At 39.0% G+C, this 16,857-nt stretch overlaps 1 protein-coding gene and 1 non-coding gene across 4 annotated transcripts in view; both read right to left on the bottom strand.

The window, feature by feature from the left end:
* Positions 1-16,857, bottom strand: part of sntg1 (syntrophin, gamma 1) — a 57,092-nt gene that overhangs the window by 26,856 nt on the left and 13,379 nt on the right. For 2 of the 3 annotated variants that reach the window (XR_004931228.1, XM_036138274.1), the window contains exons 4-11: positions 15,778-15,834; positions 15,568-15,625; positions 15,435-15,478; positions 13,478-13,519; positions 13,043-13,181; positions 10,452-10,534; positions 10,035-10,165; positions 6,921-7,050 (exon numbers count right to left, since the gene is read on the bottom strand). Coding sequence is in view for 2 of the 3 variants with exons in the window: in XM_036138274.1 (XP_035994167.1) it covers positions 6,921-7,050; positions 10,035-10,165; positions 10,452-10,534; positions 13,043-13,181; positions 13,478-13,519; positions 15,435-15,478; positions 15,568-15,625; positions 15,778-15,834 (684 nt within the window). In the remaining variant the exon portion in view is untranslated. The remainder of the gene's footprint in view (positions 1-6,920; positions 7,051-10,034; positions 10,166-10,451; positions 10,535-13,042; positions 13,182-13,477; positions 13,520-15,434; positions 15,479-15,567; positions 15,626-15,777; positions 15,835-16,857) is intronic. The other variant, XM_036138275.1, reaches the window with a different exon arrangement.
* Positions 11,440-11,533, bottom strand: trnai-uau. The gene is made up of 2 exons: positions 11,496-11,533; positions 11,440-11,475 (listed from the first exon to the last, which is right to left on the bottom strand). It is a non-coding gene; the product is annotated as a tRNA-Ile (tRNA).

Below are 16,857 nucleotides of genomic sequence, written 5' to 3'. Positions count from 1 at the left end.
ACTGCATAAATCTAAGGGAGGGGGAGTACAGGATCGTTTGTTACAGGCAGAAAACAGGACTGGATGTCCATGGAAACTGCTGAATTTTTCTTTTTTTTCTTTTTGAGGTTTTATGGCACTAGTGGCTTGTTTTTTGTACAGTGGGCTGATAGGAAAGAGGGTATGAGAGAGGGGGAGTGACATGCGGCAAAGGACCACAGGTCAGAGTCAAACCTGTGTCAGCCACATTGAGGACTAAGGCCTCTGTACATGGGTCGTGTGCACTAACCACTGCGCCACACTGAGGCACAACGTACTGCTAGATCATTTTTAAAATGCACCAAGTGCATCTCAACATAATGGAATCTAACTGAAAAGTTAATTCAGGGTTCGAATCCGACCCGCGGTCCTTTGTCGCATGTCTTTCCCCTTCTTCCACCCCCCTTCCTGTCAGCCTACTTTCAGAAGAAGCGAGCCAATAGAGCCGCAACAAATCCCAAAAAAAAAAAAAAAAAGTGAAACCCATATAATATACGGATTCATTACAAACAGAGGTAAATTTTATAAACATTTTTATTATTATTTTTTTTATTTTAATGATTACGGCAAACAGTTTTTTGAAAAAAAAATTAAAAATTGAATTTTGCATAAGACCCTTCTAAAAGCCTTTTTAATACAAAAATGGCCGCCTGCTGTAAAAAATAATTTAATCATACCTATAAACTATTTGAACTTGATGCTTGTTCGGTACAGAGGGTTAGTTCAGGGCTCGTTTAGCTTGAATCCCTCCATCAATGCATTGCCTCATAGGGGAGATCAGACTGCACTGCTTTTGAGGTGTTAAGGAAGAGACTTTCAGACTGCAGCTATTTTTCTTCTGCATCTTTTTTCAACCACACTTTCTCCTCCCACTCAACTTTCCATCAATAACACCTGATATGACACTCAGTGAACAGGCAGCTTCTTTGTAATGGCTCATCCTCTTTATTGGAGATGTCAAGTCAGCAGTTTTCGCTCTGATTCACTATGATTAACATAAGATTTCTGTATTAAGATCATTATGTGAACGTCACAGTGGCAGACATCCAACAAAGAGTCTTAGGTGTGGAGAACCCGACAGCACCAGGCCAGGACATGATCTAACTTCTCTCCATGAGCACCTAGCAGCACTAATGAACCTGTATGCTATACATGTACATGTATGCTAAGAGGGAGGAGGACATCGACTCACTGGATCTACCGCAGGGACACTGAAATGTCATTGGGGCTGGAGAAATGTAGCCGGATGCTGGCAAAGAGAGGAAAGATAATCCACACAGAGGGGATTGCACTCCCAGAAGGAAGAATAGCAGATGCTGAGGAGAGCTGTAAGTACCCTGGAATATCACAGGCCCATGGCAACTAAGAAGAAACCACCAGGAAAGCAGTGACAGCCAAACACCTACAACAAATGAGGTAAGTTGTGAGAAGTGAGCACAATTGCAAGAATAAGGTCTGGGTAATCAACGGCTACACCTTGTCAGCATTCAGATGTCCTGCTGGGATAATAAGCTGGCATGAAGAGGAAATTCAGACCATGCACACAAAGCACGCAGAAGGAGGCAGAGGACTACTGAGCATCAAAACCACCATCCAAGATAAACCAGCTAACCTCCGAGAATACAACAGCGCATGTGGTGTGGTGTACAGAAACATCAGTGCATAATGCGGACTGGAGACCTTTAGTTCAAAGCGGGTATCACCCCCCAAAGGTGGTAAAAAAATAACAAAGCTAAGACCCTGTGAGAGATAAAAGCTGACAAAATAGTAATGGCCAACCAACCAGACGCTGTAATCAGCGATAAGCGGTAGAGGACAGTTGTTTTAATCGATGAGGCCATGCGAAACGATGGAAACATCAGGAAAACAGGAACGTGAGAAGGCTGAGAAATACCAAGGGCTCAGGGAAGAGCAAGAGAGAGCGTGGCAGGTGAAGGCAACGGTAGTACCTGTGGACACTGGAGCGCTCAGGGCAGTAAACACACACTGGAGAAGTCTTTCCGACAGAAACATCTCAGAAAAGTGCAGTAGTAGGAACAGTGAAGGTCCTGCCAAGGACCCTCAAGCTCACCCACTCACCCACCTCACCCAGAGGAATGAGGGGTGGATGAATATTTTTTAGAGTCTCTCTTTCTCGATTGAATTAATGAAACAAGTTAACCTTCCAATGATATTCTAATATCATGTTTTATTTACTACCGCGCGCCTGAAAAATTAATGTCAGACAGTGACATTTTGTTTTCTTTCAGGAACAGCGACAGGAAACAGAAATTCTCCTTTAATATTCTTTTTTTAAACTCACTAATAAATGGAGAAAGAAAAAAAACGGAACCTGTGAAGAGGAAGAGCGATCCCAGACCAATGCGCACTGACTGAACTTGGAAACACACTTAACAGTGGGAGCTGCTGAATGTCACTGAAGTAGAGCTTTAAAGATTTCCACTGAATTGAATCAGCACCTCGGAGCCCGAGCGTTCAGGCTGCACTTTTCTAGAAACAGCTGGAAAGCTGCAGCTGAGCTTTGATTAAAAGAAGAAAAAAAAAAAAAAAAAAGCACACTTGTATCCGAGGTCAACACGTAAAGAAACCCGACACGGCGCGGGGAGCAGAGTGCCCGAACTTGAACGCAATGAGTCATTAGACGTGAGTCATGATGAAGCCCAATCCGAGCATCTGAGGTGATTCACAATTCGTGTTTGGAGATAAGATGGCAGACAGACCTCAGCGTACAATAGCTGCAGCTCTGCTGTGCGGCAGCTGACTGGTGGGAGTCATTAGGCGCAATGGAGCAAGTACTTCCTTTCATAATGTCCTCAATGATGCCTTCAAATGCATCGCTAAACAAATTCAAGAGGGGCTTCATGTACCTTGAGATGGCCTCTCCAGCTACTAGACCAGAACATCACCGAGCCTTTATGGGAGTTTGCTGAGCACAGAGAGCAAAGTGGATTCCCCTCCTCTGCCATTGCTCAAAAAAAAAAAAAAAAAAAAAAACCTGAATCATCTCATTGTGACAAATGGTACCTGTTTGACTGCGAACAGATTGCTCAAAGACTGACACCTACAAGCATAAATAAATTATTCTTTCATTTATAGCTGAGGTGTTAAAGTTTAATGAGTTCCTTTCATATATAAAAGGTCTAAATATACATTTGAAACAAGAGATTTACATATACTACAAATACGCATGATGAAATTTCTTCTCACACATTAAATCAAACTACACCATTCCAGTTTTTTTTCAGTCAGGGATACCAAAAATGACTTCTATTCACTAAATGCCAGAATAACGGTGCCTGATAAAGCTGCACTCATCCGCTCAAGCAGTTACAGTATATGCCAGTATAAAAAGCATAGAAAATGTCCATCTATAATACTATTCAGCGTGGAGATGGGATCAGTGCCCCAGAGACGAACGTGTTTTGGTGCCAAATGTGTGTATCCATCACAGCAGCACAAGACCTTGCAAAGATGCTGACTGAAGCTGGTAAGGGCGTTGAATTCTCCACAGAGAAAACAGTTAAATATGGTTTGAAAGACCACTCAGCGAGGAAGAAGCCATTATTTCAAATGAAATATAACTAGACAGATTAAAGTTCGGACATTCACCCCGAAAAAAGAAAACCTAACTTTTGGATGCTCTGTGGTCTGATACTAAAATTCAAGAGCTGTGTGCATATTTGGCTGCCGGAGGGTCCATTGCCCCCAACAAAAAATGGTGGCATTATCAGAACATCATGGGGATATACTGAAGCGACACCTTATATGACACCAATCATAAAGTTAAATGCTCTGGCATAATTAAGGCTTCCAAATGCAATATAACCCTAAGCATACCAGCAACATAGTTACAAAGTGGCTTAATGACAAAAAGGTGGATGTTTTAGAGCGGCCGTCTCCAAGTCCTGATCTAAGCCCAATAGAAAATTTGTGGGCAGAGCTGAAAATGGTGTGAACAAGTCAGCCTACACACCCTGACTCAGTTACACCAGTTCTGTCAGGAGGAATGAGCCAAACTACTCCACCAAACTATTGTGAGAAGCTGGCTGAAGGATACCAAAAAGGTTTGACCCAAGTTAAAAGGCAAAGTTTCCAAATACTAATAAAAATGTAAATATGCGTGTTTAAATCAAGTACATTTATAGAAAATTGTGAGGATTATTATTCATTTAGGTTTTGAGGCAATGATGTTGGTAATTCTAACCAACCTAAAGCAAGAAAGCTTTGGTCTGATTAATGTTATTGAGAAAAGAAAGGCTATCTGTCTTTTTATACAGTGTATATAAATATCAGGTTTCAACTTTTAATTTTAACTGTGGATTAACAAACTCAATGGTACAGTTTTCTTGTTCTTTTTAAAAAAGAAATCTCTCTGGGACTCAGTCGGAATTACACACCGCTGGATCAATCGATAACATGGTTTATACGTCCCAAAAGCCTTCTTTGGTCTTCCCTCTGTGTGATGAAAGCAGGAGGAAATTGGACAACTTAAATAATGGTGGGGAAATAAATCACAAAATCCCCTTTTGAAAAAGCCAAACAAATAAGAGTGAAATGCACTAACCGCTCGTCAATTTCACTCACAATAGCAAAACTAACAATGAGATTGTCTGAGCAGAAACCCGCACCTCCAGCATCAGTCTGTGCTACTCCTGCAGCGCGCTCAAACACCTTGGTAAATGCCAAGGCCGGAGTGAGAAATGCATGAGTCATCTTTGTTATGTTTAGTGCGTCCCTCACTTCGTCCACTCCAATTAACCAGGGCTCCATTATCCCCCCCCACCCATATACAAATCCATGCCCATGGCCACATGATAATTGCAAAATCCTCTGTTTTTTTTTCTTTTCTTTCTGCTGTTAGCTTTATGCCTCATTCATATCCCTTGGAGAGCCAAAACAAAAGCCTGTTAGTGTCTATGTGGTCTAAAGCTTCATAATTTGCTATTAATTCTTAGAGCGTTTCTATAAAGAAAGAACTATAGTATGGTATCGTTTGTAAAGTTGTGTAAAAAGCCTGAAAATGAATTTATCTTGCGTTGCAGCTGTATAATTTCATAATAAAATGAGAAAAAACATTAACCATTGAGCACAAAAATACAGTGTGACGAATTGTTTTGTGCAATTGAGTTACATTTATTTTGTAATACTTTGTACAAAACCCTACGAGCAAAAGGACAGCACACTTCTCCTTTAAATACATGCAGAGAGGCGGGTTGGAGACTATTATGTTTGCAAATAGGTTATCTTTCTCTAGACTCCCCGATGCTCTGTACTCCTCAGCTCACCCAAAGAGTTTTCAACAGGATGTAGGTCCGGAGGCTGCGATTTTCGCGGTTCAAGGTTGAACCATGTCTGCGATGATTGTTCTACGCGTTTTAGATCATTATCCTACTGAAAGATTTGATTTTTTTTTTAGTTTACCGGGTAAGTTTTTTTTGTCTTTTATCAAACTACAGATGTTTCCGAATTCAAAAATAAAGCTACTGCAATTTTGAGCATTGATTTGACGAAAATAAACAGTAGTCAAAACTACAAAAAATGCTGCCTTTTCAGACCTGAAATAACACAAAGCAAACAAGATCGTCTTCATTTGGAAACAAGACTATACCAATGCTCATTTGTTCTCATTGTTCTTGGGTTGAAATGTTCTCCTAGTTCAGGGGTCAACAACCTTTTGAAGCCATTTTTACCCTTGGTCCAGATACATATTAGTTTAGAGGTTTTTAGTTTTTGTTTTTGTTTAGTTTAAAGGTTTAGCAGTGGAATCATTTAAAAAAAGGTGACATCAATTTTTATAAACATCAATTAAGGTGTCATTCACAATTCTCAACATTTCAAATGTGTACAAATCATACTCTTTTTTTGCATGAAAACATGTAGAAAATTGTTTAAAATAGTACATTTATACCAATTTTTTAAAGTTAAAACAAATATTTTTATCCTTTTTTCCCCCCACTTAGAGCCAATGTGGAGAGTCTAAAGAGCCACTTGGGGCTGTGGAGCTGGATACTCAATAAAATGTAATTCAGTCAATGGTCCGGCTCTTCACAACAGCCAGAGCAAGGTAGCCCACCCCAAGATAACACTTTGTGCTGCTGTTCTCAAATAATGAGCTTGGGAAAAGCTTTTTTTTCATTACCTGCCTTTCCATCCTGCTCACTGTCAATAGTGGCACAATAAACACGTCCTCAATCAGCCTATTGGTCGTCAGCTAAGGAAACTGGGCTTTTCATATTTCAATGTTGCTGTAAACTCTGATCAACTTGAAAAAGTAAATAAGTTTAGAATGAATGCATCAGTTACATTTATTTTAAAAGAATCATCAGGGGTACCAAGAATTTTGTCACTGGTTATTTTGTTATGGTACAGCAATATAAGATTAATTTATTTTTGGAGCTTTTACACATCTTTAGCAGTGATATCTATTAATGTGGCATGCAGCATTCATCCTTACTGTGATGTCGAACATGTAAAATGTGTCCAAATGATAAACTTTTACAGATATTTTGGGCGAGCGGTTGTCCATGATTGAACTCGATCGGCTTGATTTATTTTTCCACGTACAGCTCAAAAATGGATAAAACCTTGTCTTTTTTCTTTTTCTTAGATGTACTTGTACCTTGGTGTTATCATTAATAGAGTCTGTATGATGAATTTTAAATAACACAACCGTTGGCTGGAAGAAGACGAGTGTAGTTTAATGGCATTTCTTCTCGTGCAATCTCTGGCTCCGAGATAAGTGTGAAGACACATTATCATTTGTCTACATTACCTAATGCCGTCCGTGACATTTCCAAGACAATCAAGAAAACTGTAAGTGTGCTGCGTTAACAACATGCCCAATATCATCCGGTTTTACACAGGGGACGGCGCTCTAAAAGCTGCTATTGTTTCTTACTCACATTGTGCTTGGTGAGACTGGAAATGTTGCTCGCTATTGCCTGAAGCCAGTCCAAGCAGTCTTCAGCAGTGGGGAACTGTACGACTCCGCTGCAGACGCCGTCCACAGCTATGACCTGGAAAGCATTTTTCCTGAAAATAAATAAATAAATAAATAAAAACTGTATGGTTTTTCTGTTTAAAAGTCAAAATGTATACAAAAAACAACTATTTCACATCTTCTTTATTTAATATTCACATTCCCACACCCTGAACCTGTTTCAAACTTTTTGAAAAAACACACATAGCAATCAAACTGCACAACGCTGCTTGAAAAGTGCATCTTTATTGTAGCAGCTATAACAGCTTACGCCCTTAAAATGGTACTTCTCACACCACTCCATTATCTTTTATTCACCACTTGACACTGGAGGCAGGTAACTTTTGCTTACCAAAGCAAAAGAAAAAAGCTACACGATAACTAGAACCCATAAATGAACAACTCAAATCTTATTTTAGAGACATCAACGGAACAATGGCGGGGGCTTGAACCAACCGCGAGGTTTTAAATGGGATTTATATTACAGTTTCGGTCCTATTTCACACTCATAGTTCAACAGTTTGTTCAACCCATCTCTTTAAAAAAAACAAACTAAGCTTTTAATATCGTTAGAAAAACAACCCAGCGCAATAAAAGAGAGGACACATTTAAAGTCTGTGATGCATGTTTATCATCCCTCAGTCATAACACAAGCTGAAAGCCTCGCCTGTAATATGGCCCATAAATCCTAAAAACTTATGCAATATCCTCATCCAGCTGTCAGTTAATGGGCTAAAACCGGCCAAACTACAAGTGAGATCCATTAACGTCTAATCCCCAAGATTACTGCATCTATCACTTACAGGGTAATAAAAATGGAAATACATTTATTGACAGCTTAATGGCTTCTTACGTCAAGCATGAAAAATTCATCAGATCAATTCTGAATCGTATGCAAATAAAACTTATTTTGAATTTTTTTTTGTGTGTTCTGGTCCTAGTTGACATTTAGCAGAGAAACAGGGAGAGGTTTAAAACAGCGTTAAATAATATCTGTAATTTTTTCCTCCTGTCATTCAGTATTAACAGGATTTTAAATAAAACGATTTAGGTTTACTAGGCAGGTCAGATAATCCTTAATTATTTTTTTATAGCTATTTAAAAACTAGCCTTGTAAAAGTATTCAACTATCTTTAGCCTTTTCAGCTTTTATCAAGTTACAGCCACAACCTTCAATGTGTTCTGGGGGATTTAATGTGATAGATAAACTCAAAGAAGTGTAAATTTGTGAAGTAAAAGAAAAAGTTATGATTTTAAGAATTTTTTTTTTTACAAATAACAATCTGAAAAGGGTACATTCTTCTTTGCAATGTCGCTCAAGACCAGTCAGTGTGGATGGAGTATTCGCTACAGCTGGATTTTCTCTAGACTTTGACTAGACCAGACGGACACGAGATTATCATTTGATCTAAACTAATCTATTCTAGCCTTTGCTGTGTGTTTTGGTTGTTGTCCTTTCAGAACATGTACCTCTGTCCCACTACTCAGTTTTTGTATTCTCTAAGTACTTCTTTGAGTATGGTCCAGTATTTTTAGATTCATCATCCCATCAATTCTGACACATATAGAGCTAGGGTCATAGGGTGATGTACAGTGCTAGTTTTCAACCACACATAGTGTTTGTAATGTAGGGTATAAGTTTTCATTGTTATCTGATTGACGAGCATCTTTTTACACATGTGCAGTGTCCCCTAGATGCTTTATGCTAAACTACGTTTAGGACCTCTTACAGCTTTCTCTCAACAATTGCTTTCTTTTTGCCACTGTCATGAAAGCCAGATTTTGGGAATGCATGACTAATAATCGTCCTTCAAAGAGGTTCTCCCGCATGAGCTGTAGATCTTGGTTAGTTAGCACGGACCTCTTGGCTGCTCCCATCATTGATGCTCTCTGTTTGCCAGCCAGCTGTTCATGTGTACGGTCATGGCTCCGTAGGTTTTTTGGTAGTGGAATACTCTTCCCATAGGCCAGTGATAAATCAAAGAGCGTGCTGTCAGACATTCACAGTTCAGGGCTCTGTTTGTAATCCTAATGCTACTTCATAACTTCTGCACAACTTTAGCCCTGAACTATCTCAACTTTTTGTAGTCTTCCTGGTGTTTGTTCACTATTGTTCCCTAAGGAACTTTTCAAGCTTTCACAAAATGCATATTTATACTGAGATTAAAATATATGCTGGTGGACTGTATTTACAATCTATGTTATTTTAAAATGGAATTCTTTGCACTTCGCCACACTTTTTAGATTTTAAGTGGTATAAAAAAATCTCTTCTCATTTTTACACTTGTGTTGGTTTATCACACCAAACATAAATAAGGTGCATTTAAATCTGTGGTTGTGATGTGGTTAAATGTAAAAAAACCCAAGCGGTATGAATAACTTTGCAAGGCACTGTAAATCATCTGGGAAACCAATGAACTTTTTAAGATATGAGCTGATTTTGTGCATATAGGGCCTACATGGCTACAATAAATAATGATAAACTGGTCATAACGCATTGTCTCATAATGAGGCGAGACATTTTCAATTGTACTAAAATATTATCGTAGGACTGCCCCATTTTATTAAAATGGGTTATTGAGCTGAAGATGTACACGGAGGACCGTTTTATTGCAGTTTAGGTTTGATGTATGAGGCACCTGGGCAGCTCATAAATAGAAGGCGGTTTTATTAGTGGTTTATATTAGTGGTTTAGTAAGTAAGGTCAAGCATAATGCTTTATTTGGTCTCTTTTGCGAGTTGAGTTCAGTTGGAAAGCGCAGTAAGTATGTAAAAATGATCTTGAACCACTTTTGTGAACTACTTACCACATGGCAAGTTAATTTCACAGAAAAAAGCAAGGCATGACCAAAGGAACCATGTTGTAAAAATCACAAAACACCGTCTATTTATAGACAGAGCCTAGCAGAGTGCTCTGTTTTAAAATCCCCAAGAAAGAGATCTCAGCGCCACGACTATATTGAGCCTTAAAGAATGAAAAAAAAAAAAAAAAAAAAAAACACAGCCAAGCGCTTCCATATCCAGCCGCACAGCTCACCTGGAGACGTCAGAGCCGGGGATGTACTGCGACAAGCGTGAATGCAACAGAGGAATAAGGCGCAGGTCCACCCATCTCTTCTCCCAGCGAAGCCCCGGAGAAGTGGGCCAGGATGAGCAGGACAGCGTGTCCTGTAACAGTGTGAAGGAGAACTTAGAAGAAGATTCCTTTTTTGTTTTCCACTCTCACACAATTATGAGCGAAGCTACTGATGCAGCTGGCGGTGTTGCAGATGTACGAACAGGCTGCAGATCGGAGCTGATTCACCCCCTTTTCAGACGGTAAAGGCAGAGCGTCATGGTTATCGCTGTGCAGCGACAGCGGCATGGAAACAAGTCGCTGGCAGCGAGGACGCTGCTGCATGGTTACAGGACGTTTATAGAATCAGTCAGTCACGCAGAGTGTGAAGAACAGTACCGTGTTGTTGGGGTGGTAGTTTAAGTGCAGGCCGCTGTCACACAGAGGAGACGATGTCCCGCTACTTTGGTCGCTGGGGATGCCTAGAAATGAAGCAGTAGCACACAGGCAACAAAAAAATAGGAAAAAAAAAAGAAAAAAATTTATATTATAGAAAATATGAAACTCAGATCGTCTCCTCCATCTGTTTCATCAACAAAAGCTTGTTACTTTGTTCTGCTCCATTGCTGGCTCCTGCTTTGTGCCAATTTGTATTCAGTTGACTGACTGACGGCCAGTCAACCTGGCCTACATACGCATATGAAAGGATTTTACAAAAGCTTTCATGTCTGATGATGGGCTGAAGTTCTCTCATGAGACACAATCAATTGCACCACAATGAGCAATGAGTCAATTCTTTCAGTTTGGTCTTTGGCGCCTTCTGTGGAGCTCGAAATGAGCCTCGTCTCCTGTATTTCTCTCCTTAACAAAGTAGCTTTTTTTTTTTTTTTTTGCTTAAAAAAAGACAACCAAGTGATCAGTTTTTCATATTTAGAAATGTAAAGTTAAACCCAGATATTAACATACGCTGTAAAAAAAAAAAAGGCACAACCCTATTTTTCTCATTGTCTGACATTAAATCAGATTAAACTTTTCCGGTTTTAGGTCAGTTAGGGATTACCACATTTTTTCCATTTGCTAAACACCAGAATATTGTGTAGGATAATTCTTTATTACTTTCTTCAAAGTCACTAAAATGACTAAGCCTTTAAGTAACTTGGGAAAACCCTGATGAGGATGTCATGACGTTAGTTAATTCACGACATGTGAATAAAACGGAGGCACATGTTTCCGTGTATTTAATGAGAGGGAGTCCTTTCAGCTGCTCCCTTTTTCAGGGGTTGCCACAGCAAGTCATCACAACTGGCAGGCAAACCTGGCAGCTTTTACACTTGTTCCTCATTAAAATTAAAGTCAAACCCTTAAACCAGAGGGACATAACAGAACATGCTCCAGGTGAGGCTCGAACTCACAACCTTGGCATTGCTCAGCTGGTTACTGTCTTATAAGTACCATGCGCTAACCGGTTGCGCCACTGGAGCATTACATCTGGTGTGGTTTCGATGCAACATCTAAAACACAACGCTCCCTGGTGGGACATCAAGGGAAAATCAGAGGAAGTCAGCCAAAATATCTGGAAGAGGACATAGGAGCTCAAACTTCTGCTTGTCCTTGGGTACAATTTCCAGATGGCCGAACATAATCCTCCCATCCATCTGTTTAAGCAATTATATGCAAGTAAGAATACCATGGGAAATATTAATGTTCGGGAAGAAGATGGGCTCTTCCGTGAAACGATTAACATGTTTGGATAGGTAAATAGCAAATCAACTCAAGAACAAAAGCAAAGTACCTTATAAAGATGCTGCCTGAAGCTGGTAAGATGCTATCAGTATCCACAGTTAAAGGAACAGTGCGTCGCTGTGGGTTTAAAGGTCACTCGGCAAAGAATAAGTCATTGCCCCAAAAGCAGCAAAAAAAAAGCAAAATAAATTACAGTTTGCAAAACACACAGAGGTCTTAAGTTTTGGACCTGGAGTCCTGGAGTCTAAGGAATCTAACACTAAAACATTTCCTCCAAATGACAATGATTAATTTGGATTCCAGAGAACAACGTCCCAACTTGTTATCGCAACACGTTATGTGACGCTGTGCTGCATCAGGGACTGACGCACTTCCCAAAATTAGGCACATTAGAAGGATACTGAAGCAGCATATCAAGATATCAGCCAGGGATATAAAGCTTTGGTGGAAATGGATCTTCTTAATGGCCAATGGAGAGAGGAATGCTGCTTTCTTAGCTAAAAAGAGGCTTAAGGACAACAAAGCTGATCTTTGTCACAAAGCTTCGATTATAGTCCCATGGAAAATTGGTGGGGGGAGATGAAACATGGGTTTTAGCACGGTGGCAAGGTGGCTTGCTGGACTGGACCGTTTAATGGGTAGAGTAGGTGTCTTGCAATTGAAAGTTGTGGGTTTGATTCCAGCTTAATGTGCCCCTAGGCAAGGCAATTATGTAACTCCAAGTTGTCTACAGCTCTGTGTGTGACTTTGGCTCTAGTGTGAAATTGTTTTAGTGGTCAGTATGACTAAGAAAGTGCTATTTAAATTCAATACCGTTATCATTTGCAAACTTTACTCAGTCATAGCAACAAACTATTATGAAGCTTGTGCTAGAATACACAACATTTTAGGTCCAAGTCTGAAAGTTAAAACACAATTATACTAAATGCGAAGGAAAATGTATGTAAACATGTGACTTTGATGAAAGTTAAAAAATAAAATCAGAAAAAAATATTTATTATTCTGGTATTTGCAAATCCAAATAATATTAAGAATCTTGCCTAAGACAAGACACCTTTGGGCAGATTTAGTGTCGCACAGTGAGGAAAAAGGTTTTGTTTGTTCATACACTCAATATAAACTTCCGGTCTCTACTGTTGTGTTTTTTTTTTTGTTTTGTTTTTTCTCAAGGCTTGAGTTTATTGTTTCCAGGACAACCACTTCCAGACAGAAAATAAGACCAGCTAAAAATAATCCTGGTTAATTACTTTCCAGTGCTTCAGCGTTTGGTGGAGGGTTCTTACATGTGCAGTCCTCACACAGTGGCAGTTTCAAAAAGGCTGGAGTCTTCTTCAGGAACGACACCGTGAGCGTTACCTCTTCACCTGCGTTTCTCAAAACCTGCACCTAAAAGTTACAGACACGGGGCCATGTTGTTATGGGGGAAGGTGTAAGTTGTGTCGATTTATTGTGGATGAGACCGTGGCACAGCAGTGTCTGGCTAAGAATGGAAATCCAAGATAAGGGATTAAAACAGGCTGCATAAGATTTCTTACAATTGCTTAGGAGGAGGGATGAACAAGGGGGGGGAAAAAAGTGGCTTTACATGCCAAAAAGATATAAATCATAAAAATAAGACAAGATAAGCTTTGGAGAGAGTTGCTTCTGTGTAAGAAAGTATGAAATATGAGCTGACAGCTTACCACTTCCTCGTGGCGATAGCTTCTGACGTTTATTCCATTTATCTAGAAAACAACAGCAATGTCAGTACACTGAATAACATTTCACCACCTAAACGCTCGAAATCATCCTCTTAAAAATTATTAACGAGAAGCACATTATAGCGCCCTGCAAAAGTGCTTTTACTTCTTAAACTTTTTCACTTTTTGTGACATCAGAAATACAAGATTTTGGTTGGAATGTTACACAATCACTAATAAGATGTTTTAAGATTTTATGTAATGCACCAAAATAAAGCCACATTTTGTGCAATTGTGAATTGGAATGATGGTTTCCAAAATTGTTTTCGGTAAAAGCTCTGAAAAGCATGGTGAGCATAATTATTCACCTCCTTGGGCCATTTCCTCCATTCCTTTTTAAGTCAGCTAGATTTAGGCCTTTACTTTGACTGGTCCATTTCAAAATGCTTTGATCTAAACCAAGCCTTTGCAGCTATGGCTTTATATTAAGAGTTGTTGTCCTGCTGGAAGGGGACGGAAGGAAGACTGGAAGACTCCCAAAGGTTTTCCTCCATGATAACCTTGATAACCATCAGCTCTAATCAGTTTAGCTTTCAACACTAAAGAAACTCATGCCCACACCATGTTACTGCCAACACCATGTTTACCAGCTTAGCAAATCCTATTACTATACTATTTGCTATTCCCCTTTGCAAAATAGTGCATGCCAGTCAGATTAAATGGAAAGTCCCTGCAAAGATACATTTTCCAGTCTTCTTAGATATTTTCCATAGAATTTAGGTCTGGACTTTGACTAAGAGTTGTATTTTTGCAAAGTGCCAAGTAAATACGTTTAGCTCCACCCATCTTAAAAACAATCTTAACCAGCATCCAGGTCCCTGCTAAAGAAAAGCATCCCTACCATATGATGTTGCTACCAACATGTTTCATTACATCAATGGTGTGATCAGAGTGGGGAGCAGTATTACTTGAACCTCAGTTAAATTTTGGTCTCAAATGACTAGAGGATTTTATTTCATGTTTGCAAGTTAAAATCTAATCGCTTTCTTTCAGTAATGGGGCTCCATAGAGGTTCAATTTATTATTCCAAATGAGCACATGATCTTTGGACCTCTGCAGCTCACCCAGAGGTACTATAGGTCTTTTGAAGGTTTTTCTGGTTAATGCGATCTCTGCTCTGCTTGCCTGTTCAGACAGTCGGTCTTTTTTTTGTTGTTGTTGATTTTTTTGGTAGGTTTGCACTTACACCATAGTTTTTATATTTTCAGATGATGGATTGATGTTAAAAGATAGGGACACTGTTATTTAACCTAACCCTTCTTTGATCTTCTGAACAACATTCATTCTGACTTGTCTGGTGGGTTCCCTAAACCTCTGAGGCCTTCACAGAAAAGTAGCATTAAAAAGAAGACTAAACTGCCTCCAGGTAGACTCTAATGATTAATTAGGTCTCTGAAGGCAGTTGGCAGCTCTAGATTTTATTTAGTGGTATTACAATAAAAGGAGCCTGATGCCACTTTTTTTTTTTTACAGTTTGTTGTGTGTAAATGTTGAAAACCATGCTTTTCCATCCGCTTCACAATCATGCACTAATTTGTTCCTCTATCACACAAAGTCCAGAGAAAATACTTTGAAGTTTTTGGTTGTAAGACGGCAAACTAAGACAAATTGTCTGAATATCTTTTGCAAGGCAACGTAACTGTTGCTCCTTCCGCACTGAAAAGTGTAAATATGAGCATCATAATTACATGTCTCCCACAGTTACCATGTGGGAGACCATGCGCAACTTCTTTTTAATTAATTCCTTTGGCTGAAATATATGTGATAAATGAGACCTTTGCCTATGTGGATGAGTAATTATTCCACATATTTTCTGGGACATGTGGCACATGAATTATTAAATGTACCGGGTGTGTTATTTTGCACAATGAGAGAAGGAAACATTAATGTGACATTTTACCTGAAGGATGCCGTCTCCAATGAAAAGTAGCCCAGAGAGTTCAGCTGGAATCAAACAAAACACTTCTTAGCAAGCACAAATTAGAGGGCTGCAACACCACTGGATGAAAACATCCACGAAATGGATCTCATACCTTTTTGTTCTTTAGATATTTTTGATATCACAACAGGGATTTTGTGCTCTGCTCCGCCCTGTGGAGGCAACATAAAATGAGCTGGAACATAAAGGCGGCACGAGTGTTTGATGTTGCTGCAGTTCGACAAGGAAATTATCAATAACACTTGTCCGCACTCGACTTAAAGAAGTCCAGATGGGCAGCCTAATCAGCTGAGATCTAAATTACCTTGATGCTGAGACCAAACCCTCCAATCGTCTGCCGTCTGATCGTTACAGTCCTCTCCTGAAGGTTGAGGGAAGAGATGAGCTTAGACTGCTGTCAGACACGCATCAGAGGTCTCTCTTAAATTCAAATGTAATTATAATAAAAGGGTATAAACCCAGGTAAAATATAAGGTAAAAAAAAGCACCCCATTTACTTTTTATATGCAATGAAATTCCAGCGTGGAGTCATATTGTGATAGTTATTTTCTTTTAGGTCTACATAAATGATCATGTCCTCAATCTAATTAAAACAAACTCATTAGCAAAGCTTTTCTTAGACATGATCTGATGTTTAATTATACAAAGCAGTGGAACATACTTCATGGTTGGATGAGTTAGAATGTGGCTTTGATGTTTTTGTCATAGCAAGAACCCAGATCAAAATTAATTTGCCCATAGATCTGTATTCCTTGCAGCAGCCTTGATCAACAAAAAGTGAATCTCCTTGCATACTAATTTTAGTACTTTAAAAAATGGCCTATAGCTCATTCACGTTTAAATTCAGACTGATATTAAGGTAATTATGATCCGTGAATGGAGAAGGTACTGACAGAATATTAATACTGTTTCCTTTTGTTCCAGTTGTCCTGAAACTGATGGGAAACTCCTCATCCAGTTACTTGTTGTTATTTTTATCAATGTTTTCAATGTCTTAGCTGTAAACATTGTTAGGATTAATATCCCTTCAAGAAAATCAGATAAAAACAATAAGAACACGAACATTGTTTGTAGTAAGAACGTGATCAAATGTGATACTCGGCATATAGTTCGGGTCATAAGTTATGATACACATAATAAGGGGCATAAATATTGTATTCATTTTAAGATTTAATTTATTTAAGCTTTATTTAATCAGTTAAGTTAATCAGTTCCCTTTTTACAAAGGAAACACACTTAATGGTTCACTTGAGGAATAAAAATACAGCATACAACTGCAACGATTTTTAAAAACAAAAATTGCCTAAACAACATAGAAACTATTTACTCACTAAGATTTAAAACAGTTGCTTGTTACTATAAATAGCCTATCAGCTAATCACAC

This window comes from Fundulus heteroclitus, chromosome 6 (genome assembly GCF_011125445.2).
Source record: "Fundulus heteroclitus isolate FHET01 chromosome 6, MU-UCD_Fhet_4.1, whole genome shotgun sequence".
Classification (NCBI taxonomy): domain Eukaryota; kingdom Metazoa; phylum Chordata; class Actinopteri; order Cyprinodontiformes; family Fundulidae; genus Fundulus; species Fundulus heteroclitus.
This window is presented reverse-complemented; position numbering and strand designations above follow the sequence as displayed.